This window comes from Diceros bicornis, chromosome 2 (assembly GCF_020826845.1).
Source record: "Diceros bicornis minor isolate mBicDic1 chromosome 2, mDicBic1.mat.cur, whole genome shotgun sequence".
NCBI classification, from domain to species: domain Eukaryota; kingdom Metazoa; phylum Chordata; class Mammalia; order Perissodactyla; family Rhinocerotidae; genus Diceros; species Diceros bicornis.
This window is the reverse complement of record NC_080741.1, coordinates 82,538,052-82,564,580: the sequence shown is the minus strand read 5'-3', so window position 1 is coordinate 82,564,580 and position 26,529 is coordinate 82,538,052. Positions and strand designations below refer to the sequence as shown.

Sequence of the window (26,529 nt, the reverse complement as noted above, 5' to 3'; positions counted from 1 at the left end):
ATGAGAATGCATGGTTTATTTACCCACTATAGTGCGGATAGACATGTGGTTTGTTTCTAGTTTGGGGCTATGAACCAAGCTCCTATTAACCTTGTAGTACATGTCTTTTGGTGAACATATCTGCACATTTCCGCTGGGAGCTCCCTGACGAGAGGAGAGCTGGTTGCTCGGGGACAATGGAGAAGGCTCAGCTGCCACAGACACTCTGGCAAGCAGCTTTTTGAGGTTTGCTCTCCAGCACCTGCCCCCTTTGAATTGGTGGGGTTTTTCCTTCTCCTGCTGAGGAGACACCTCCCACACAGGGCCTTCGGGGACTTGTGGGTGGTGAGGGGACCGAAGGCTCCTCTTGGTAGCTGTGCTGCCCCTCACTGTCCTCCAGTCCCCCACAGCAGCGGAGCCTTGTGCCCCGCTGAGACCCGTTTCTCCCGTCCTGCTGAGCTTCCATCTGCAGGGCCTGAGTGTGAGGGGCCCGGGCAAGAAAGCAGGAAGTGGCACAACAGAGAGAGGGGTGTGGGGCCTTGTCTTAGCTTGGGCTGCCACAGCAAAATACCACAGCCGAGTGGCTTAAACAACAGACATTTATTTTCTTACGGCTCTGGAGGCTGGAAGTCCTAGATCAAGGTGCCAGCACAGTCAGTTCTGATCAGAGTCCTCTTCCTGGCTTGCAGATGGCTGCCTTCTTGCTGCTCACATAGCAGGAGGAGAGAGAGCAAGCTCTTGGTGTCTCTTCTTATAAGGCCACTAATGCCATCATGAGGATTATGAGGCCCCACCCTCATGACCTCATCTAACCCTAATGACCTCCCCAAGGCCCCACCTCTAAATACCATCACACCAGGAGTTAGGGCTTCAACATATGAATTCTGTGGGGACACAGTTCAGTCCATAGCAAGCCTCTCTGGAGTCTGCTCAGGGACAGAAAGCCCTGGGGGACATCCAGTCCGCCCCCCCGTAATGGGTGGCAGCTGTGGCTTATCAAACATGGAGGGGACAGCTGAGCAAAATCTGCCTAGGAGTGCCCAGTGCAGCCGTGTCCCTTGAGGATGCTGTAACGGTGTTATAATGAGACTCTACTAAAATAGCTGAGCATAAAATGCATCCTTAAAAAGCTTTATGTAAAAGCACATTTATGGCACAAGCTTTAAAGAAAACAAACACTTGAGTATATAGTATATTTTCTCTTACTAATTCTTCACTTCTTGATTTCATCCTAGTTTTATTCCTCAAACTCAAGTATTGTTCTTCTTTTTAACTCTCCTTTAGTTTCTTCATTATTTCTTTTTTTTTATAATTTCTTTAATTAATTTATTTTTTCTCCCCAAAGCCCCAGTAGATAGTTGTATGTCACAGCTGCACATCCTTCTAGTTGCTGTATGTGGGACGCGGCCTCAGCATGGCCGGAGAAGCGGTGTGTCTGTGCGCGCCCGGGATCTGAACCCGGGCTGCCAGTAGTGGAGCGCGCACACTTAACCGCTAAGCCACGGGGCCGGCCCCCTTCATTATTTCTTAAAAGCTTACGAGGATTTCATGACTTGACATGGGTGGAGAAGGACTGGACATAATATCGTTTTTATTGTAAAAGTAATATGCAGATGTTAAACACTTTCAACAGTACAGGAGGGTGTAGAATGAAAAGTAAGTGTCCCTCCCACTCCCACCCCCAGGCCATGTCTCAGAGGTAACCATCACTAAATTGCTTCTGTATCCTTCCAGAAATGTTTATAAATATGCAAGCTTATATATGTTTATATGTATATTCTCTGAAAAATCGGCATTTTAAATTATCTTTTTTAATTTCATGAGTAATACATATATGAATATATGTATTATATATACATATATATAATACATCTGTGAAAAGCTGAAAGGTTACAAAAAGGCTAAATACACACATACATACACGTCCACGAGGAAAATATATCATGTGATTTTCTGTGTGTCTCCTACTTTCTTTCTTTTTTGCAAAATACACACATCATGAAATTTACCATTTTAACCATTTTTAGATGTACAGTTCAGTGGCATTAAGTACACTCACATTGTTGTGCAACCGTCACCATCATCCATCTCTAGGACTCTTCATCTTGCAAAACTGAAACTGTACCCCTTATACAGCAACTCCCCATTTCCCTCTGCCCCCAGCCCCTGGCAATCACCATTCTACTTTCTGTCTCTAGGAATCTGACTACTCTAGGGACCTCATATAAGTGGAATCATACAGCATTTGTCCTTTCGTGACTGGCTTACTTCACTTAGCATAACGTCCTCAAGGTTCATCCATGTTGTAGCATGTGTCAGAATTCCTTTCCTTTTTTTTTTTTTTTGTGAGGAAGATCAGCCCTGAGCTAACGTCCATGCCATCCTCCTCTTTTTGCAGAGGAAGACTGGCCCTGAGCTAACATCTATTGCCAACCCTTCTCCTTTTTTTCCCTTTTTCTGCCCAAGGCCCCAGTAGATAGTTGTATGTCATAGTTGCACATCCTTTCCTTTTTAAGGCTGAATAACATCCCACTGTATAGAAAGACCACCTCCTACCTTTTGAAACAAGAAGGATCATGCATATATACAGTCTTCCTACCTGCTTATCATGTCAGAGAGGAGAGGTGGTTCGGAGCAGGGGCTCTGGCCCCGGGCTGGCTGGGTCTGATTCCCAGCTCTGATATCTCCAGCTGTGTGACCTTGGGCACATCACTTAACCTTTCTGGGCCTGTTTATTCATCTATAAAATGGGTATAACAATAAATTCATACTCATAAAGCAGTTAAAACAATGCCCAGCACATAGGAAACACTGGCTACATGTTGAGTTTCAAAAGATCACGGTTGCTTTCCTCAGTAGATGTTATGTTTCAGAAAGCTTGTGGTGTCAGTCCTTGTAGACTGCCCGTCCTTTCTCACTGTTGCCGTGTGTTCCAGTGTGTGCACCCTTCTTAAAAACCATGGGTAGGATCACACTATATTCAGTATTCTGTACCTTGATTTTTAAATTTCTTAATATATCTTAGAAGACTTTCCATGACAACATCTACAGTTGTGCCCCATTTGTTCCTGTGTCTTTGTAGTATTCTGTGGCGTGGATATACCACACTTTATCTACCTGGTTCCCTCTTAATGTACATTTCCGTCCTTTGCTATGAAGATGGTGGTGCAGTGAATACATCCTTCACCTTGGATACATCCTTCGTGTAGGTGCACAAGTTTAGCCTTAGGATACATTTCTGAGTCAAGGGATGAGTGCCTTTATGATTTTTATGGATACCACCATGTTCTCCAAGCAGAGTGCACATGCCACCTTCATACCCCACAATGAGGCGTATTGCCATTACTGTGATGATGGTCACCGCCCAGTCTACCTCATGGCCTTGAGAAGTAGATGTCACCATTCCTGTGATGACAAGACAGAGGTTCAGAAGGGTGAAATGACGTGCCCAAGGACACACAGTTAAAAGGTTTTTTCCTAATACATAACACATGATACAAAATTCAGAAGGGATGATATATTATTATATCAGCTAGGACTAGGTTTGGCTGCATGGATAGGAAAATCCAAAATAATTGTGGTCTAATGACTCACGGTTCTAGTCTCTTACATAAAACACATGCCGAGTGTTAGGCAGTCCAGAGCTGGTGTGGTAGCTCTTGAAGTCATTAGTTTCTTCTGGAGCTCTGCTCCACCACTCCTGGGGTATGGCCCTTGTCCTCATTGTTGAAGATAGCTGCTAGAGGGCCGGCCCCGTGGCTTAGCAGTTAAGTGAGTGCGCTCCGCTGCTGGCGGCCCGGGTTCAGATCCTGGGCGTGCACCGACGCACTGCTTCTCCGGCTATGCTGAGGCCGAGTCCCACATACAGCAACTAGAAGGACGTGCAGCTATGACATACAACTATCTACTGGGGCTTTGGGGGAAAAAAATAAATAAATAAAATTAAAAAAAAAAAAAAAAAAGATAGCTGCTGGAGTCCTAGCCATCACATCTGCATTCCAGGCCATGGGAATCGATGAAGAAAAAGAAGGCAAAGAGCACACTCTAGCATCCTTATAAATCTGTTTATATAAACTTGTTTCCTTGAAGACACGTAATGCATCTGCATACATTTTCACTTAGCCTTGTGGCCTAGTCATCTAACTGCAAGAGAGACCAGAAAATGCAGTCTTTATTTTCAACAGGTAAGTTCTCAGCTAAAAATTGGGGGTTCTAATAGTAACGAAGAAGGGATGAACAGACATTGTAATAAACTCTTGGTTTCTGTCATGGTTATATGTAAAAATTAAGCTTATCATCTTCCCCAGGCCGTCACTGTTAACACTTCTTGAATATCTTGAAAAAGTCTTGTCTCTTTTGTCCAAGATTTTTTTCTACTCTGCCAGGAGTTGCCATGACCTGCCCCCACTTCACCCTTACTAATTTGCCACGCCTCTTCTCGTCTGTCATTTGATTCTCACAAAAGCTCTATGAAATGAGTAGGGCAGGTGTCACGACCCCATTTCACAGATGAAGAAACCGAGGTCCAGAGAGGTAAACTGACTTTGCCTACAGTTGCACAGTAAAGAATGGAGCTGAGCCTCCTGTGGAGGCAGTACAAGGTGGGCAGTGATTCATAACTTCACGGAGAAAGTCTCGGTTTGGTGCTTCTGTGTCTGTAACTCCTCTCACACTTACTAATAAATCTTTGAAACAATGAGGGAGCAGCCCTCAGGCTTGGAGCATTTGGCAGGCAAAAGGATCTAACTAGAAGCTAAGAACATTATACTTATATTTATAGTTTCCTTCTATTTATGGCAAATGATCCTGGTTTCCTTTTCTTTGATAGTGATATAGAGCTTACTTTTTAAGTAAATGCCTCTAAGTTAAAAAATGAGTCTACTCAGAGAAAAACGTTAAGTAAAGGTCTGAACACAGATCCCATGACTTACTGGCCGTGTGACATTGGGGACGACACTTGCTTCCCCTGAGCCTCGGCTTCCTCTCTGTAAAATGAGGAGGATCATTTCCCACCTCACAGATTTGTGAAAGGTCTTAGTGAGATCATGAATGTCAGGAGCTTAGCATGCTGGCACCCAGGTGAGCACTCAGTACTGTTTGTTAACATTATCACGTTATTAACAATATTATTAATCTTAATTTTGTCACAACATTTCTTGTGAGCAGGGAAAGTCAGTGGCCTGTAGGGTAATGAGATAGAGATGCCCCATCTTAGGGCCCCTCCCCCTATACCAGTGGTTCTGGACCAGGGATGATTTTGCCCCTCAGGGGACATTTGGCAGTGTCTGGAGACATTTTTATTATTATGACTGGGGGGTGGGGGAGGGGCGGTGCCACTGGCCTCTGGTGGGTAGAGGCCAGGGATGAGGCTAAACATCCCACAGTGCACAGGACGGGCCCCCATCATGAAGAATTATCAGGCAAAGTGTCAAAAACACTGTGGTTTGGAAACCTGCCCCACACTGCACCCTGCACCCTGCACCCGTGTCTGCGCCTTGAAGGAGCTGGCTCTTCAGCCAGCTCATTATTTCCAAAAGAGACATGACTTGGAAAGGTCCAGAGGTCTGATTTGGACTCTAAAGACCTCAGCCTCAGTTTCCTCATCGAGCAAAGGCGGATGCTGAAGCCTGCCTTGCCTGTTAGTCACTCCATCTCCTGATGGTTGAGCTTCTTGGTCACTTCCCTGGCCTGGGCTGTCCCTAGTGGTCTCTTCCTCTCTTCCCCCAGGTCCAGGGAAACCCCTCCGATTTGCTTTTCTCAATTTGCTTGACTTCTGGATGTTTCCCATTCCCAGAGCAGCCTCTGGGGCCCCATAGCCACCACCTAAAACACTGCAGAGCAAAGGAGGCGGAGAGTGTGAGTGAGAGATGGAGAGAGAAGCTCCACCTCCGGCCTTCTCTGAGCACCCCTGTTATTCTGGGTCTCAGCCCCAGTCTGCTTCCTCCGTGCACTCCTTGACATGTATGACTATTCTGTTTGTGTGTTGACCTGACTTTATTCCTCCTCACACACCTCTGCTCCCAAGGACAGAAACCATGCCTGGCACATAATAGGCACTCAGAATTTATTTGTGGACTGTATGAAGGGAGAGCCAAAGAGAGGAAAGCGTGAGGGAACAGGTATAGGAAGGAGAAAAGGAGGAGAGAAGAGCATGGGTGTTGACCGTCAAATGCTGAGAGATCTAAACAGAAAAGGGAAGAGGGAGGGTCGAGACTGATTTGACCATGATATAGACTAGTGGGGTTTGGGGGGGATGTGCAGAGACGTGCAAAGAAAGAAAGAAAGCCGAAAAGCGTGGAGAAGAGAAAGGAATGGAGACACGTGACTGGCGGGAGAGACACATGTAAGTGGTGAGGCAGAGAGAAATAGAGATAGAAAGTGCAGATGCAAAGCCAGGGAAGGAAACCTCATTGAGGGCCCGGTGTGGGGTTGTGGAGGGGAGAGGACCACCCGGTGCGGGCTTGTGGAGGGGAGAGGACCGCCCGCAGGAGCCTGAGCCCCGTGGCTGGGAGCTCTGGATACTGGCGCGGTTTCCATGGAGACAGGGATGCTGCGGGCGGGAGAAGAAACACTGCACCAGGGATGGGAGGGCGGGAGCGGAGGCGGAGGGGCTGGGTGGGTTTGTCCTGGCCTCTTTCCTCACCCCTCCCTCTTACTGGGGATTCAGAGCCCCGGGGATGGGGAGGTGGGAGCACACCGGCTGGGGGAAGGGCCCTGGGGATGCCTAGGGGTGGGCGAAGGGCTGTGCTGAGTCGCTCCTCCTCTCCTGTTCCCCCATCCCTGGCGTTTGACCCTCCTCCTCTCTCCGATAGGGGCCTGGAGGGTCTTGCAAAGTTTCAGGGATATACAGGGAGACGGACGGGTCAAGCCTTCTCCGTGGGCTCCTCCTCTCTTCCCGCCCTGTAAATGCTGGAGGGCCCCAGGGCTCAGTCCTAGGCTTTCTTTTCAGTTTCCATAACGTCAAGTCCCAGAGATTTACATGCCCACAGCTCCCAAATTTACATCTCCAGCCATGATTTCCTCCTGAACTTCCCTGTCCGTTGGGGTGTCTAACGGGCATTTTCAAACTTGAATTCCGTAACTCACCAAACTCATTCTTGCCTCAGGGCTTTTTGCATTTGCCAGTCCCTTTGGAGGAACTCTTTTCCCAGCCCTTAAGCAGCCCTGTGTTCCACTGGTGCTGAGAGCTGAGAATCGTCTCTGGGGAGGCGAGCATTGGAGGGAGGAGGAAGGCCTGCTACAATGTGTGTGTGTGTGTGTGTGTGTGTGTGTGTGTGTGTGTGTGAGAGAGAGAGAGAGAGAGAGAGAGAGATCACAGTGCAGGGGTCGCCCTGCTTCAGGATGAGGAGCACAACCCAGGGGGAGTGGGGGACACTGTCTGTTACAGGAGGGTTGGCGAGGCCAGAGTATACCAAACGCGTGGGAGGGTGGAGGATGGGAGAGGCTCCACTGTGCTGGCACAAGGAAGTTTGGGGCCAAGGGAGCACTTCCTCCCACGGTAGATGAGGGAGGGAGCTGACAAATCCAAGGGTCCCCTCACCACCCTGGGGCCTCGTGGACAGTGGGCAGAATGGACCACCACCCGCACTGTCATCACTGTCATCTAAAACCCAGGTTAAGCACCCCATGGGCCTGATGTGGAACCTTCGGGTCTGAGACACACTAACCCAGTCACTGGCAGGACCTCAGACACTAAGAGGGCGATGTCAAGCCGCAGACACAGTCACAAGTCACGTGGCTGCCCCACTGCAAGGCGAGGAGGCGAAGGTCACAGCCCCAGTCGCCTACTGAGCACCACTGGCTCTGATTGGCTGTGTGGGGCACGTGCCTCTCCTTGAGCCAATCAGTTATCAGAGGAATGCAATGTGCTGATTGACTTGGACTTGGGTCCCACCCACTAGGCTGAGCGCTGGGAAGAGCCCACCCAGACCACTGCCGGCTGGGATTGGCAGAGGCCTGTCACAACCCAGAGCCGGGTTGCCAAGGAGGGAACCAGTGGGGGCGCATTTCCATTGAAAGGCTCTTCTTGGCCTTGCCCTTCTCCCTCCTCTCCCCCATCTGAAACCAAGCCCCTCCCCCCCAACCATTTCCTTATTTGTGTGATTATTATTTTTATCATTATGACTAGTTTTGATAATAATATCAGCTAACATTTACCTGGGACTTACTGTGCCAGGCACTTTACATTTGCTGCCTCCCGTAATCTTTACAATCACTTGAATACCATCATTTTCCCCATTTCACAGATGAGGAAACTGAGGCTCAAAGGTGAAGGAACTGGCTCTAGGTGACACATCTAGAAAATAGCTGAGCCAGGGTTGGAGCCCCAGCCCTCTGAGCTGCTTTGCTCTAATGGACCGCTCCCCCACTGTGCTGCCAGCTCCGCAAGGCTCGAGTCCAAGTACCCCGACCCCCAGCCCAGTCCAGTGTCCGGCACACAGTAGGCCCTCAATAGACACTACTTGAGTGAGTGAATGGCTGGCACTGTGCTAAGTGCCTTACAAGCAGTACATCATTTAATCCTCACCCCCACCCCCACCCCGTGAGGTAAGTTACACGGACACAAACAGGCGGGTCCCCAAAGTCATACACTGAGTAAGTGGGAGAACTAGCCTCAAACCCCATCATCCTCACCTCACAGTCTGTTCTCTGAGCTCAGTGCTCAGTTGTGTGAATGAGAACGTATTTCCAGCATCTTGAATGAAAGGAAAATGGCACTCAGTAAATATTTGTTGAATGAATTTACAAATATGAAGAAGGACCAGGATGGGAGAGGGTATGCAGGGTCAAGATGCTGAAGGAGGTGACCGTGGTTTACAATTTTCTCATATTTCTGGAAGTCTTCTTGGAGGAGGAGTTGACTTGATGGGGCGGCAGAGGGCATTGTGGGTTCGGGATAGTTTCTTTGCCCCGAGGCAGGAGGCCATCACAAATCCTAGATTCTGGAACCCACAGTAAGTGGTTTAACAGGCTCTTGGGTTGATGGGTGGAGCGGGCGTGCGGGGCCCAGCCTGAGGAGGGCTTCTGGTGGTCCTCAGGCTCTGAGGAGTAACCATCCCCTTCTCTTTTCCTTCCTGTCCGCGGCGGTGGGCCCGGCCTCGCCCCTCCTCAGCTCTGTGCCTCGTGCTGGGCTGCATGATCTTCCCCGACGGCTGGGACGCCGAGACGATCCGGGACATGTGCGGGGCCAAGACCGGGAAGTACTCCCTGGGGGACTGTTCGGTGCGCTGGGCCTACATCCTGGCCATCATCGGCATCCTCAACGCCCTCATCCTCTCCTTCCTCGCCTTCGTGCTGGGCAACCGGCAAACAGACCTGCTGCAGGAGGAGCTCAAGCCGGAGAACAAAGGCGAGTGCGGCTTCCGCTTCCGGTGGGCGGTGGGCGGCTGCAGGGGCGGGGGTGGGGGCGGCACAGAGACGGACACAGACCGTCGGACTTCAAAGTCCTGAAAGTGAAGCCAAAATTGGAAACGGTACAGGCAGTACGACCACCTTGAAAACAATTTGATGTTATCCCTCACATCCGAACATTTGCATGCCTATGACCCAGCAAACCCACCCATGAGTGTAAACCCCTAAGAAATGTACAAAAATGCTCTTGGCAGCGGTTTCAAAATAGTAAACAACTAAAAACAACCTAAATGGCCATTGACAGGAGGATGGATAAATAAATGGTGATATATTCACATCAGGAATAGCTCACAACTGTGAAAATGAATGAACTTCAGTTGTATGTAACAGAATAGATAATATCCTGGAAACATAATATTGAGAGAGAGGAAAACATAATCAAGTTCCAGAAAATGACAGTGATATTTTTATTGAGCTTAAAAATCAAGCAACACTAAGCAATGTACAGTTTAAACATGTACGTATTTATGGTAATATGTTTTTTAAAAAAGCAAAGAAATGAGAAATACAAAAGGTAGGATGGTGGTTATCTGTGGTTAGGATGGAAGGTGGGAAGCCAGGAGCATGAGATGGGGGACATGTAGGTAAGTACAAATTATTGGTAGAGTTATATTTCTTGCATGGTGAGCCCATAGATGTTACAGTATGCTTTATACCAAGTATATTACGTATAAACTCTTGTATTGTTAAATAACAAAAATTCATCTGAGTAAATTTGAAGATCTAATTGGTTTTGTTCAACAATTCATGAACCAGGCAGCATCCCTTCTAGAAATAGAAGGGAGCCCCAAGGAGCTGTAGAAAAGGGAAAGCTTTTATAGGCAGAAGGGGGAAGAGATAAGGAAAGAGGGGACTTTGGGGGATGGAAAGGGTCTATGTGGCAGATTACCTCACTGGTGCTAACCAGAAAGTTCCAGACTTACTGGTTAAGACTACATTCTTGGGAGGGGCTGAAACTGCAACTAGGTTAGGTATTGTCTTGGTTTGCTGATGTGGGGCTTAGCACAAGTGACTCCATTTTGGGCTGTTGTTTCTTTTTAACAATTCTCCTCTTTTGATCACACTCTCAGCCTAACTGAGAGATGTGATAAAAAATTAAGGCATTAGCGCCACTCTCAGCTCCCACTCTGTAGTTCTCGCAGCTTTTGTTGATTCTTTGCATGGTGTTCACAGGGCATGACGTTTTTGCTTAATCCTTGTGATATCGCAGGTTATGGCTTCAGGTTCACAATCTTTAAGTCAGTCATTCTCTTTGTTCTTTTCCTGACATTCCAGTCTTAGGAAGATCATTTGCTTGGTGGTTAGTTAGCAGCTGCAAACACACATTTAAAGCTTTTGAGAGAATATAACGTACCAGGGAGATTATTATGATTATAATAAGTAGGATTAATTCCCAATGTTTGGAGTGTACTTTGGAGCCATGGTTCCCAAGACTCAAACCAATCAAAATCAAATAAGTCACAGAAAGACCCTGTTGAAGGAGTCACCTTTTAAGCCAAGTAGCTTGCTCAGTGATCTCATGTAACTGAGTTTCACCTTCCACAGAAGTGTTAATCCAGCTGCAGCAGGTGATGTTGGCCACAGCACAGACACCTCCTTGCTCAGCTAAAAGATAATCAAGGGCTGTCCTATTATGAAGAACCTTGGCCAGAGAGTCTAAGGATTTTTGTTGGACAGCTATTGCTTTAGCAGCCGATTCTGCAGTATTTTCAAGAGTTAAGGAGAGGTTCCTGATTATAGATAGCCTCATTTACATTTACTCTTAACTAGGGAAGTAGGAACCTGCCAAAGGAAGCAAATCCCAAGTCATGAATGCCCCCGGTAGGTCCTTTCTAACTTGATGATGTAAATTCAGTGGAGTTGACCAATGAGGTGTCTCAGTTTGTCTGTAAACAGTTAGGGGCACAGTTAGATAACTTAAGAGGCATTGCCTGGTTTTACAGTAGCCATCTAGGCATTCATAGGCCCAAGGAAAGTAGTAACCATAATAGAAAAAATTAATCCTGTGGAGCACAAACCACTTCCACTAAGGTGGCACTATTAATGGATTCATTCTCTGGGATCGTTGCATTTGCCTGCTCAAGCCAGGGGTTGGTTAGGTTTTTCCTGACCTGAAATAAAAAGTTGGTCTAAATTCCAGAGTTTACCCTCCTTAGCAATGGGCTCAGAGATACACATGATGGCGTTATCTTTCCAGGCTAATGTCAGAGTAAAGGAAGGAAAGAAAAGAGAGGGTTTCATGTTTAGTTAAAGTATGAAGTCTTTTTTTTTTTTTTTTTGTGAGGAAGATCAGCCCTGAGCTAACATCTGTGCTAATCGTCCTCTTTTTGCTGAGGAAGACCGGCTCTGAGCTAACATCTATTGCCAATCCTCCTCCTTTTTTTCCCCCCGACAAAGCCACAGTAGATAGTTGTATGTCATAGTTGCACATCCTTCTAGTTGCTGTATGTGGGACGCGGCCTCAGCGTGGCCGGAGAAGCGGTGCGTCAGTGTGCGCCCGGGATGCGAACCTGGGCCGCCAGTAGCAGAGCGCGCACACTTAACCGCTAAGCCACGGGGCCGGCCCAAGGTATGAAGTCTTGATCCGGAGACTTGGGAAGAAGCAGTCTGTTTTGATGTCAGCTACTTCTCTTCCTAGTCAATGTGATTTGAAGGTCTCCAGCGTTTGTCCAGGACTAGATGTCAGGTAGAGCCTTCTTCAGCTGTGAGATGTGTACTCAAGGCTCAAGTCCCTGAAGTTTAGTGAGGATGACTTGGTGTAGTCCCTTCCAAGGAGACCCAGGGGAAGACTTTGTTCTTAGTGATTCCAAATCAGAAGGGTGGGAGAAAATTGGAAATAGTTTGGAGAGTCATAGCCAGATATTTGAGTAACTAGAATTCAGGATACCGTCCGTTTATAGGTATATAACAAAACCTCAAAGACAATTAATAGGACTAGAATCTAATATCTACAAAGGTGCATACATAATTTTTCTTTCTACAATTATCCCCATTTCTTACCAAAGGTAATCACAGTAAAAGTAATTTGTATTAAACTTGGTTTGATTATTTATATAAGTATAGTAAGATTAGTGATTGACCATATAAGTTCTTTTAAAGATTGCTTTGCTGGAACCTTGTAAGTAAGGTACCAGGACTATTTTTCCAAGGGATTTATTGGTTCCGTAAAGTCAACCTTAGTTCCCTTTTTTTTTTTTTTTTTTTTTTGCTGAGGAAGATTTGCTCTGAGCTAACATCTGTTGCCAATCTTCCTCTTTTTTTTTTTTTTTTTGCTTGAGGAAGATTAGCCCTGAGCTAACATCTGTGCCAGTCTTCCTCTATTTTGTGTGTGGGATGCTGCCACAGCATGGCTGACGAGTGGTGTTGGTCCATTCCCAGGATCCGAACCCACAAACCCAGGCGGCCGAAGCAGAGTGTGCTGGATTTAACCACTATGCCATGGGGCTGGCCTCCCTCAACCTTAGTTCCTTAATGCTATCTGGTCATATCTGAGTCTATGCACATCTCTCTCAAACATGACAATCCAGTGAAAGCCTTGGTAATATAGCCAGTATTTCCAATTGTGTACTGTTACACAGATTCTCACTGAACTTACGCAACTAACTATATTGCCATGAAAAGAACACTTAAGGGTTTCCAAATTCTGGAGGGATCATGTAGGGGAAAAAAGTAAATGTTTCACCTTTGTTTACAAAGGTATACTTTACCAAATTGTTGTAAGTCATAGGTAGCTTAAGAGAAAAGTTTCCTCAAATCTGGAAAAAGAAAACATTAAAGTACCAGCAATGTTTCAAGCAAAAGGTCATAAAAATTATAATCATCATTTTCAATTCATTCAGTTCCATTTAATTAACATTTAGCCAGCCCTGGTGGTCTAGTGGTTAAGATTTGGCACTCTCACTGCTGTAGCCTGGGTTCATTTCCCGGTCAGGGAACCACACCACCCGTCTGTTGGTTGTCATACTGTGGTGGCTGCATGTTGCTGTGATGCTGAAAGCTATGCCACCAGTATTTCAAATACCAGCAGTGTCAGCCATGGTGGACAGGTTTCAGCAGAACTTTCAGACTAAGGCAGACTTGGAAGAAGGATCTGGCCACCCACTTCTGAAAATAGTGGCCATGAAAACCCTATGAATAGCAGTGGAGCATTGTCTGATATGGCGCTGGAAGGTGAGAGGATGTGCAAAAAGACTGGGCAGGGTTCTGCTCTGCTGTACACAGGGTCACTAGGAGTCAAAATTGACTTGACAGCACTAAAAACAAAATTCATATTGTTCTGCTTGAATCCAGTTTTTCCATCAGTTCTGGAAATTCTTACCCAGTTCAGTTTTATGATCTTAAGGTTATCAGAAACCTGTACTTGTCAAAAGTCCTTCTATGAATCTCCTTGAAGATTATGCAGTTTTGCAGGAACACTTTTGCAAAAGCATCTGAGTAAAACAATAGCTCTCTATAATAACAAAGATTTAAAATACCCGTGGTTAAAGATCTGATGACAGTTCATTATAATGGAATTGACAAGGAAATTTGGTTATTTCTGTAACATGCAACATTTTAACATAACTGTTATAAATAACTGAATTATGACTGATAACGTTATGTCAGGACATAGCCAACTTCTAGGAATTTCACACAATTTCTGAAACATTTATAACATATACCTATACAGACATAATATAAAGAAGGCTTAGTATTGCTTCTTATTTGACAATGCTTCCCATCTAATTTAACATATCAAATAAGCCTAATTAGGGGGGCGGGGGCTGGCCCGGTGGCATAGGTTAAGTTCACATGCTCCACTTTGGCGGCCCAGGGTTTGCAGGTTCAGATCCCGAGTGTGGACCTACTCACCGCTCATCAAGCCATGCTGTGGCAGTCCTCCCACATATAAAGTAGAGGAAGAGGGGCACAGATGTTGGGCCAATCTTCCTCAGCAAAAAGAGGAGGATTGGCAACAGATGTTAGCTCAGGGCTAATCTTCCTCACCAAAAAAAAAAAAGCCTAATTAGTTTAATATCTCCCTTTTTGTAATGAGAGAGAACAAATCTTTTGAGATGTTCCAGGGAGCCTCTGGAAAATCCCAAATTTAGTTCAAAGTCAAAAAGACTTCATTCAGAATTTGATTTTTAGAAATTTGTCAAAAATACAAAATGTTTTGAAACATTTGCTCAAATAGGATTATAGGTCACTGTGGAACAATACTTAGTTATCCATTTAACCATGGTAACAATTAAAGACTTCATAGGCAGATACAGAAGGTTATATAGTTCTGAGCAAAACTTAGTTCTTTTAATATCGAGAAGACTAGGTTTACTTAAGTAATCAAAGACTTGATAAAGACAACATGGAACATAGGTGATTATTATTTATTTATTTATTTTTTTGTGAGGAAGATCAGCCCTGAGCTAACATCCGTGCTAATCCTCCTCTTTTTTTGCTGAGGAAGACCAGCTCTGAGCTAACATCTATTGCCAATCCTCCTCCTTTTTTTTCCCCAAAGCCCCAGTAGATAGTTGTATGTCATAGTTGCACATCCTTCTAGTTGCTATACGTGGGACGCGGCCTCAGCATGGCCAGAGAAGCGATGCGTTGGTGCGTGCCTGGGATCCAAACCTGGGCCGCCAGTAGCAGAGCGTGCGCACTTAACCGCTAAGCCATGGGGCCGGCCCCCATAGGTGATTATTTTGGTAAGACACAAGATATTTGTTTTTTCTAGGCAGATTACTTAAAAGGTAAAGAAAAACTTTCATAATCTCTTATTATCAAGAGGAGACCAATAGTCCAAGAAAACTTTGTCCTTTTAAGAAAGAGAAAACCAAATTCTAATTTTGCACCAGCTTACTTTTGATATTAAAACTCATTTAGGGCTGGCCCCGTGGCTTAGCAGTTAAACTCCCGTGCTCTGCTACTGGCGGCCTGGGTTCAGATCCCGGGCGCGCACCAACACACCGCTTGTCCGGCCATGCTGAGGCCGTATCCCACATACAGCAACTAGAAGGATGTGCAACTATGACATACAACTATCTACTGGGGCTTTGGGGAGAAAAAGGGGGAAAAAAAAAGGAGGAGGATTGGCATGGATGTTAGCTCAGGGCTGATCTTTCTTACACACACACACACACACACACACACACAAAACTCGTTTCCCTTAATTAACTTTATTCTAACCTTAGCCAGCTTGACCACGCATTAAAATTTCTTTCCAAAGATTCCTTTTCCACAAACTGTAGTGGCTTTAATTATATATATTAGAATTTTTAACTCTTAAAAACCTTAATTTTTAGTGAAAATAAAGAAGTAAACAATTATGAACTGTCCTGTGGCTTAGCAAATTTATAAATACTTTTTATGATTTCTAGAAACATGCCTTCTCATAAAAATGTCTCCATGTGGCACAAAACATGTTTACTAATAGACCCAAATATCTTTAATTCCTCTGTGAAAGGAGGCAAAATGTGGATAAACCTATGTTCAGTAATTAATGTTTCAGTATTTTATCTTATTTGGAAATGATCTGGATATTCAATGAATTTAACTTAACACATCATTTAACTTAACTTAGCAAAACTTACAGGTTGTAGGTTACTGAAAGATTTGGGGAACCTATTTTAAAAGTTCACCTAAAACCTTTTTATCTATTTAATTTACTTGTTCTTAACAACTATGTTTAGATTACTCACAAAAATTTCATGAGATGTTAGACAAAGTCAGCCATCATCCCAAGCTGTTTTTCTTGTTGACAAATTTTATAAGAGATAACATGAACTCATTTGACCTTTAGTAAGCATAGGTAGAATAAAAATATTATATTTAATGCTGATAACTTTAAAGACATGTCTATTTTAATTAAACGAACAAACTTAACTAGCTTTAATACCGAATAGTTTCCCAGATCATGTGAACCTGAAAAGCATTTGGTTAGTTTTGTTGGGGGAAGAGAGAGAATCCCCCTCTGTCCTTTTCCTTAAGGTTCTTCTGGCTGGCCAAATAATTAACAAGACAGGTTAGCAGGAGAAAATAATACCAAGTTTAATAACATGTATACACGGGAGAAACCAGAGACACTGCGTTCCTCAGCACAATAGTGGGAATTCTCATCTTAAATACCATCTTCAGCTAAAGACAAAGGAGGATGTTGGGGGTGGGGGGAGTCAGTTACAGGAGATTACCACTAAAGCACAGTAAACAAGACTAAGGTTATTATGCAGATTTAAGGCCTCACCTTCCACATTGATAAGTTTCTAGAAATGAGGTCATCCCCCCTCTTCCCAATACAGAGAGGGAGATACCTTTACAAATGGAGATTTACCTTATAAATGTAAATGTTTGCCTGGCAACTCCTTGCAGGGCCATCTAGAGAATGTGGCAGAGAGACAGAATTTTTGATAAGAGGGGCTTGTTGGTGCCTTTCCTATTGTAACATCTATTTTACATTATATTACAGCCATCAGATAGTAACTCCTTCCTTGAACAGGTCTTCTATGTGAAATTCTTGAGGCAGTTAGTGGGGGAGGTCAAATGTCCATCAGAGAAAATAATCAAAGTAAAGAGATATATCTCAGGGTGGCCAAATCTTGATCTCCCACAGTTTCTATTATACTTTTGAGAATTTTTATGAATACTAAGTTTATATAAATGCTTGTTTGTTTAAGCCAACTAAACAGAGCTCCTTCACAAATTAATTTTAGTAATACCATCTGGAGGTAGGAAATGCCACATATCTACAAGATACATATATAGACACGTAAACATACAGACAGATGCAAACAAAGACCTTATAGGTTCATTTTAAAATTTTAGCCACAAGACGAGTATGATAATGTAAAATTCACTAGTTTTAAAAGAACAGTTGGAATGAGTTAAGTTTATCTGCTCACATGGCTAAAGCTTTTTCTACTAATATTTGTGGAGGAGACACATGATTTTTATTTGCCTAAGTTTCAAATGACCTTTCCCCCTTTTATTCTCCCTTTGATAAGAATTACCTCCCTAAAGTTTGTATTTTAAAGAGATCATCAAAATAAGAGTTCCTGGAGGGATCAAGCAGAATATTTACATCTCAAAGGTACAGGGAAAGAATGCAAGTTCCTCCAAGAAGTACTTTGGTTTCTTAAGGTCATAATTTTTACAATACTTACAAGCCTTTTGAGATAAATAGGGGAGGTGTTGGGATTGGTAAAAAGGACAGATGGACTTTGCCTCTAGAGCTGCATTTCTGGTTTTGCAAAGATTTCTAAGATAATGACAGTTGCTTTTAATTCCTCAAGGAATTTAGGTTACAACTTAAATGACATCATAGGTTGATACACCCATAAATCCTTTTACAAGGGCTTTAGAAGGTTTTTCTTTTACTCTGGGTACATTTAGATTTGTACATTGGGTAGAAATTCCTATCAGGCTCTGAATATCAGCTTCCAGTTTCTCCAAATTTCTGATCATAGAGTTATTAAATCCTTGCAAATATCTTGTCAGGTTTCAGCTGGAACAAGCAGTGAATATATCTGGCAATATTGAACAACCTCTTGGATTCAAGAGATGTCCCCAAAGAGGGTGCAAAAAATATTTTATTTTCCTCTTTCTATCGGGTACTACAGACAGAGATCTGGGAGAGCTGATTCTGGTTAAGAATTCTCAACCTTAGCCTGCTTCTGCCAGTTTTTTCCAGGATCCTGTCTACAGGTTCTGAGTGGAGTTTAAAGTGGAGGGTGTAGCTCTGATATTTACTAAAATTTGGCAAGGTGTTTTCACTAATTTTAATTTTAGTTTCCCCTTGGCTGTTTAGGGGAATAACGTAGCAGTTTACCAGAAAATCCCTCTGAGTCTCCTCAATTCTGGGATGGGGTATCTGTAAGGCCATTAAGCTGGTGGACTTTTGTTTACAGTCTTGTAGTCTCTTGTTTTAGGTACCTCTTGTGTCTTTAATTTTTCATTAGATCCTTTTTGCAATGAAACTTTCAATGAAGCTATTTTTGGAATTTTGAAGCCTTTTGAAAACTTCTGCATACCAATTAAAATAGGTGTCCCATTCTGTTTGTTTAATTTGGGATCTCGTACTTTTAGGTACACTTCTTAAATGATCTTATCTAATTGGAACATTCCTTCTAATGGCCATTTTAATTCTAGGTTGTTTTCAGTAAGATTTTGCCATTTTTCTAGATATTTACAGCTACCAGGATTATAGTCCTTAGACATAAAATAAGCAGGTGTGCCAGAAGGTGGCACGCTTGACTCTTTGAAATTTAAAGATCCCATTTTATTATTTATTTATTTATTTTTAGCTAAGACTTTGGGTTTCTCAGAGCCAAACTAATACGTAAAAGGGATGAGCTGCTAGGCTGGAGATTATGTGGCATTTTATAGAGTACTTCATTGCATGGAAATTTTCTTGGGGTTGGTGGGTGACCAACCCCAAGAAAATGGGGTTAGTGTCAATCTAACCCATTCCATGAGCAACTTATCCTAACATGGGAGTCTTTGGGTCAGGTAGTTAGCACTCTCACAGCTCTTAAACACTCGACTTGTGCCCACCAATTTTTGTGACTTTTTTTGACTTCTGAGATTCCCATTAGCAATTAGCCTTTATCTACACAAAACAAGACCAACAAACATATGCATCTTAATATATTGGCAGTAACCAAGAGATGTTACTGTGTGCTGGCCAAGAGAAGGCCTTGTTTTTACCACCAACAATTCCTATGGAACCTTGGACTGGGGAAAAGATTGAACCAGGAGATCCCAAAGAATGGGGACTGCAGACTGATTCCAAACAAATGGAGAACTGTAGATTTGAACTATCAGCAGTTCCTCAATGTGGAATCTGAGGACAGAATTAAGGGCTGAGGTTTTCTGCTCAAAAACCTGGGAATTGCAGTCTGAAAGGCTAGGGGCTTGGCTCCAGGCAAAACTATCTACCAGCTCCATTGGGCTCTGGGCAGAACTGTCTGCCAGCTCAAGATGACCTGTCCTGTATTGGAAAGCCAATTAGATCAGGAGCTTGATGCAGAGAAAGTGGAGCTCAAAACTGAGAGGAACTTACTCATGGCCCTTGGAAATGGCGAGAAACATGGAGAACTCAAAGGGTTTGTGGGGTACCACTCCTGTGTTTCTCGTTGTCCCCAAATGCCATCAGAAGTTCACTTCAGGTCCCATTGCTGCCACCAAGTCTATTATAATTTTATTTATTTTTCCCCCAAAGCCCCAGTAGACGCGGCCTTAGCATGGCCGAAGAAGCGGTGCATGGGTGCACGCCCAGGCCGCCAGCAGCAGAGCGCATGCACTTAACCACTAAGCCACGGGGCTGGCCCCGCCACCAAGTCTATTAAATAACAAAAATTCAACTCAGTAAATTTGAAGATCTAATTGGTTTTGTTCAATGATTCATGAACCAGGCAGCATCCCATCTAGAAATAGAAGGGAGCTCCAAGGAGCTGTACAAAAGGGAAGGCTTTTATAGGCAGAAGGAGGAAGGGATACATTTTTCTTTGGAGGCTGGAAAGAGTCTATGTGGCAGATTGCCTCATTGGTGCTGACCAGAAAATTCCAGACTTACTGGTTAAGACTACATTCTTGTGGGGACCAGCCCCGTGGCTTAGCGGTTAAGTACGCACACCCCGCTACTGGCGGCCCGGGCGTGCACCGACGCACTACTTCTCCGTCCATGCTGATGCCGAGTCCCACATACAGCAACTAGAAGGATGTACAACTACGACATACAACTATCTACTGGGGCTTTGGGGAGAAAAAAAAGAAGGAGAAAAAAAAGACTACATTCTTGGGAGGAGCTGAAACTGCAGTTGGTTAAGTTGGTATTAAGTCTTGGTTTGCTGATGTGGGACTGAGCACAAGTGACTCCTTTTTAGGCCTGTTGTTTCTTTTTAAAGATTTTATTTATTTATTTTTTCCCCCCAAAGCCCCAGTAGATAGTTGTATGTCATAGCTGCACATCCTTCCAGTTGCTGTATGTGGGACGTGGCCCCAGCATGGCCAGAGAAGCGGTGCACTCCCGGGATCCGAACCCAGGCTGCCAGCAGCGGAGCGCGTGCACTTAACCGCTAAGCCACGGGGCCGGCCCTGTTGTTTCTTTTTAATAGTATATATCAACTAACATTAAAATATAATAAAGGAAAATTTACATATAAGGCCAGAGACTCAGGGGTAACCTGCTCTATCAGATGGTTATCTATGTATCTACAAACATTATACATCCCTTTACAAAATATAGTGTTATGTGCTGATATAACATGGGATAGGCATCATCTTCAACAAACCCGTCCTCAGATTGCTTTCTGTGCTCAACTCTAGAGCATATCTTAAAGCTCTTTCTTTATCATTTTATGGAGAACTGTCTTGCCCTTTTTATCCAATGTTTAGCATTACATAAGATGAAAGAAGTGTAGTTTCTTAACCATTCTTCTAGGGGCTATTAGGGAGGTTCCCAGGTTTTTATTATTATTGACAATGCTACAATGAACATCTTTGTCTGTGCCCTCTTATACACAAGTGTTTTCTTGGTGTCTTTCCAGAAGCAGAATTGCACACTTACAATTGTAATGATAGTGCCAGATCGTTCTCCAAAGGAGGGTTGGTCTTCTGACCCGGGGGCCCACCCTGCCCCAGGAGCAAGGGGAGACACTGCATTGCACTGATGGACAGACACCCTGTCTGTCTAGGGGTGCGTTCTACGCTGTGAGAACTAGGAGTCATTTTCATAGTCACACCCTTCCTTGAGCTATTAGCATGTGCTGGGTCTATGTTTAGCACTTTCCATTAATTACATTCATCTCTTGGAGTCTCTCATCTATAAAACGGGGATAATGGTGGTGAGAGTTACTATCTCATTTGGCAGGAGGTAGTCTAGTGTTGTGGTGGAACCCTTGGCCTATGAAGGTAGATCGTCTGTGTCGGAAGCAGGCTGGGCTAAGAAATGACTTCAGCTCCTTGAGTCTCAGTTTCCTGCATTTCATAAAATGAGGCTGGTGAGAATAATACCACCTTACAGGGCTGTCCTGTGAGGAAGAAAGATTATGCCTGTAAAGGGGCATGTGGTGAATGCTCAGTAAAAGCTTCACTGCCCCTGACTCCCCATCAGGGAGGCATCATGACCACCATTTTACAAATGAGAAAGCCAAGGTCCAGAGAGGTCCAGTAACTAACTTAGATGCCCAATGTCACCTAAGTGGTGGAGCTAGGATTTGAACCCAGGTCCAAGTCCAGAGGCCAAGCTCTTCTTCACTGCTGCCCCCTTTTCGGGGCCCTCCTGGGCTGCTGGGCTGCTAACCTGTCCTTCTCTGAGGCTCCTGCCCCTGGAGATCCTGACACCCCAGGTGGTTTCTGTCGTCTTGGTGTGAGGTCAGTGCCTGCCCTCTAGTGGCAGCTTTCAGAAGTGCAAGACTAAGACTGCCCTCTGGCCTTTCTGAAGAAGGGGCTTGGGGATGTGACTGGTGTGAGGTGGCCCTCCTCAACATCCTTTCCTTCCTGCCCAAAGTGCCCTAACAGCTCAGTGTTAAAAGTGACATGAGGAAGCCCCAGTTTGCCTTCCTTCAGCGTCCGGGGGTCTCCCTCCCTCACTGGGACCTCCAAATGAGTGAGCCTCACAGTTGAGCGCTGACCAAAGACCTCTGGAAGAAAAGGAAAAAATAAAATAAATTGTTATCATTTCCAGCATTTACTCCGTGCCAAACACTGTGCAAAGTCCTTGGCTGGCATTATGTATGTTTTTTTGACCCCTCAGAATCACCCTGTGAAGTAGGCTATTATGCCCATTTTCTATGAGGAAATGGGGGCTCAGAGAGGTCAAATGGCTCACTCAAGGCCATCTGGCTAGTCAAAGGCCTGCTTGGGATTCCAGAGCCTGTGCAGCTCACCCCTCTGCCCAGATTTGCCCTGAGGAGTGGCCAAGGGGAGCCCCAATGCCCTCTGACTTTCTCTGATTCTCTCTCTCTCTTAGATTTTGTGGGCTCTACAGTAAGCTCCGTGTTGCGGCCAGGGGGTGATGTCTCCGGATGGGGAGTCCTCCCCTGTCCTGTTGCTCACTCACAGGGACCCTGAAGGCCAGGATCACAGCCCAGGAATTGACCTGCCCTCAGCTTGTCCTGTCGCCTGCCCTCTCATCCCTCCAGTCACGCTCCGAGGGAAGACCCTGATCTCGGACAGACTTCTCACCTGCTACCTGCCTGTGAGCTCCAGGCTTTGAAGAGAGGTTGGGGCTGGGATACAGCCTGGGGGAGGGGAGAGCCCTGCAGACCCTGGGAGGGCCTGGTTCCGTTCCTCCCTCAACTGACGTAGGGGAGCCGGAGCCCCCTGTCCCTTGGGCTTCTCCTCTCCTCTCTAGCCTGGCCTGGCGGCCCTGCAGAGTCTTCAGGGGAAAGAGGCGCTGTGGCTCCCTCAGTCTGGAGGGCTGCTGCCTGGCTGTATCCTCGCCTCCTCTGGCCCCTGCCTCCTGCAGAAACTTACTTATTCAAGACACTGCCCCAGGGCAGATCGGACTCTTTCCTACTATTTTTTTTTTTTTTTTTTTGCCAATGATGGTTCCATCACATCGTCACAGAGCTCCAGGAGCCACCAGCCTCCCTGGGGCCTCTCTGTCCCTGCTCCAGCCTGCTCCCAGCTCTCCCAAAGGAATCTGAGCTGCACCGAGGGAGAAAGCACAGGGCCTCTCTGTCAACTGCTGGTGGGGGCCCTGTTCAGCCCAGAGTCTGGAAAAGACAGATAGGCTCTGGAGGCAGCGGGAGGAGGCACTCTGACTCTGGTCTTGGTGGCACCTGACCATGGCAGCGGGGGCTGGAAGCGGCTCAGGGTGTGGGGGTGGGGCGCTGGCCTGGCCTCCTGTCTGCTGGGATGTCTCACCAGTGACTGGACCCTTGACCCCGGCCTATTTTGTACAGCACAGACTTCTTGGCCCTGTTGTCAGGGTTGGGGGTTAGAGAGGGGGACCCTAGAGTGGGGAATTAGGGCACACATCCCCCCTCTGCTCCTTCTCATGCCCCCCACCCCAGGCATCTGCCAAGGGCAGAGACTGTCTTGCCTATTTGATACTTTTCTGCATAACTTGAACTTGCAGGTCACCTCTGAACAGGGTACCCCTGTCCCCACTCCCAGGCCTTGTAACCCTGTCCCCACCTCTTCCTCCTCCTTGCCCACCTCTCGCCTTGCGATATGCCCAGGGTCTGCAGCCCGATGGGCAGTGCTTGGAGCCGAGGCATGAGTGTGTGAGTGTGTGTGTGTGTGTGTGTGCGCGCGCGCACGCACGCGTGTGTGGCAGCTGAGGAGTCTTCTCTCCCCCCTCCTCCCACGTAGGGGCATCTCCTGTGCCGTTGGCAGGGAGCAAGCGAGGGAGACTCCAGGTGTGTCTGAACTCTCTGCACTGCTCCGTGGACCTGGCAGTACGGCCATCTGGCCTGGGACGTGGACAACTCCTTTCGGCCCCTTGCTTGGGCAGCAGGTTGGCTTCATCTCTGTGCCTACTTCTGTCTTCGGTACTGGCTGCCTGGTCCACTGTGCAGGAGCGTGAGGCTCAACGGGGAAGCATATCGTCACCATTGCGTTATGTCCGCCTCAGGCAAAGGAGGGGAGAAAAGCAGTGAGTGCCATGTATTTGCCAATCCTGTGTTCATTTCCATGGACTTGGACCTGAGAGTTAGGGTTCCCAAGACAGACCCTAGAAATCCTCTGTCTGAGTGCCCCATCTGGACCCTAACTGGAATCAGATGCTGGGTCCTGGTAGGATCCTGAAACCTGGAACTTAACAAGTCCTGACCCCACCCTCTCGACCCCCTCCTCTGGGCAAACACTTTCCCCCCAGTGCTCTGGCCCTGGCACTGTGCTCCCCGCTCTCCTGCTCCCATCAAGCCCCACACTGCAGCCTCACGACTGGTGCCTTCCCCAGCAGCTGCCAGGGGGGTGGGCTGTACACTGGGGTCCCAGGCTGAATGGGAGGGAGTGGGGGGCAGAAGTGAGTTCCTCAAGGATCCAAACCAAAGCCCAGTGTTGGAAGGCTGCAGGGGCAGGGGCTGGGAGCAAGTGATCAGGAATGGGGAGAAGACAGAGGTGGGAGAAAGAGAAGAAGGGAGGTGCAGAGATAGGGAAAGTAAGAGATGGAGAGAAGGAGAGAGGGAGACGGAGAGACAGAGACAGCAAGGAGGAGGAGGGAGTACTGAGAGAGGTACAGAAATGGAGAGAGAAGAGAGTGAACAGAGAGGGGACCAAGATGGACAGAGAACTTGGGATGGGGGAGGGGAGGTGGCTGGAAAGACGGAAGAAGAAATAGGAAGGTGAAGGAGGCAAATGGAGAGAGATGGGTTGTGGGAGGCCAGACTGGGATGCAGGGGTAAAAAGAAAGGGGAAAGAGAGGAGGATAGAGTAGACGGGACCCAAGGAATGGGGGGGCAGCTGCTGTGTGCACAATGTGTGAGGGAGAGCTTGTCCCCAAAGGATGCCTACCGCCTAAGGAGGCCACCAGATCCCTCTACCCTGATGGAGAGGTTAGAACCTACCACCTCAGAGGCCAAGGCCCAGGCCCGGGGCCCAGGCAGCCAACACCCCACCCCTTTGGGGCAGGGGGACCACATCAGGGGTACTAAGCCCAGGTGATTTCTGAGGAGGTTAGCACCACTTGACTGGGTTAGTGGCCAAGAAGAGGGAGGTTAATTTCCTTTGGGGTGGACTGACAGTGTTTCCACGTCACCATCCACCCAGACAGCTGCTGGCCTGGCAGAGGAAGGGGCAGCTTGGAGATGCACCCAGGATTCTGGGGTCCGGTAAGCAGGGTTGGGTAAGCAGAAGGGATGCCAGGGTAACACAGGGAAGGGAAGGAGGTTGGAGTGCGGGTCAAACCACAGCCCTGTCCCTGAGGCTTCAGCAGAGGCAGGAGCAGAGCGGTAACAGATGCTGCAGCTGGGCCCCCAGTGAGGCCGACGCGTCACCAAACCCGGGGCCCAGATGGCAGCCATCATAGCAAGGGAAGTCTTGTGGTGTGTCCTCACCCAAGGCAGGTGGTTTGGCTTTAGCCTTCAGGAGGAGGCTGGAGAGAGATCGTCTCTGTTCCTTGGTCCCTGAAAGAAGCTGAGCTTTGCAAGCGGCCCATTGAGGCACCCCTCCCCCAGCTGTGACAAGATCAGAGGGGTCTGGCACTATCTGTCTGGTTTTCTCTGCCCTGGTCTGGGGACTCTTTCAGGATAAGCCAAAGCAGCCACAACCTAGAGGTGGTTCGGAGCACTGGTTGGTCAAGTCTTTCTGGGTCTCTGCAATGTGAAAACTTTCCTCTTTGGGGACCAGCATCCATGGAGGAAGACATTGTTTTCCTGAGGGGGTGAGGACTATGGATAGGATCAAGATCCTTTTCAGGCCTGGAATAGCCAAGAAGTTGAGAGCTTTTAGACAAGGCTGTGGGAGAAAATTCTTTGGCCTTCTTTTGAGATTCCCGCTTGGGCACAGGGGAATCACCCTTCTCCAGCTTCCAGTGTGAACTAAGAAAGGGAAACCCTCTCTTTGGAAAAGCTGGGATCTTCCCAGCACAAGAAACTTCCGCAGGCCCCTGCCTGGCTCAGGGCTAGCCTTCAAGTGGGACTGGAGTTTCCTGAGGAGGGAACAAGGGAGCCACAGTCCTTCCCAGAGCTCTGACCAGCAGACCTCAGAGGGCCTGTGCTGTGTGTTGTTAGGATAGCTTGGTGTTGTCTACACCCCATTAGTGAGTTCTGTCTGAATGTGTCCTCGCTGTTCATTGTCCAATTTGGTACCATTTATCTTGGTCCTGATCCCTTCTGCTGCTGCTGGATTTGAGCTTCAGTGCAGGTGGAATGATGTTCAAATAAAGAAACACTTTATATCACCCATGCTGGCTTCGTCTCTGAGTTGGCCCCAGGGGATGAAGAGGGGTGAGATTCAACCCGACGCTTTGTCCCGGGTTTGGCTGCATAAACAGAGCTCTACTACTGTGGCTTAATGAGATAGTTTATTTTCCCATCACAGACCATGACCCCTACGGCCCCCAGTGTTATCAGGAACCCAGGCTCCCATCTTTCTGCAGTGCCACTTTCAATCCTGGCTTCCATCTTCAAGGACACCTCATGGCTCAAGATGGCTCCTGGGGCTCTAGTTACGTGGTCCACATTTCATTTGAAGACCTCTGGAAATCCCATAGGA

At 46.5% G+C, this 26,529-nt stretch overlaps 1 protein-coding gene across 2 annotated transcripts in view; it reads left to right on the top strand.

Moving 5' to 3' along the window:
- LHFPL4 (LHFPL tetraspan subfamily member 4) overlaps nt 1–26,245 on the top strand; it is a 42,320-nt gene extending 16,075 nt beyond the window's left edge. The window contains exons 3-4 of one of the 2 annotated variants that reach the window (XM_058564167.1): nt 9,092–9,328; nt 22,337–26,245. In XM_058564167.1, coding sequence (XP_058420150.1) covers nt 9,092–9,328; nt 22,337–22,437 — 338 coding nt within the window. In that variant the 3' untranslated portion in view covers nt 22,438–26,245. The remainder of the gene's footprint in view (nt 1–9,091; nt 9,329–22,336) is intronic. The other variant, XM_058564177.1, reaches the window with a different exon arrangement.
- Nucleotides 26,246–26,529: the final 284 nt, after the last annotated feature.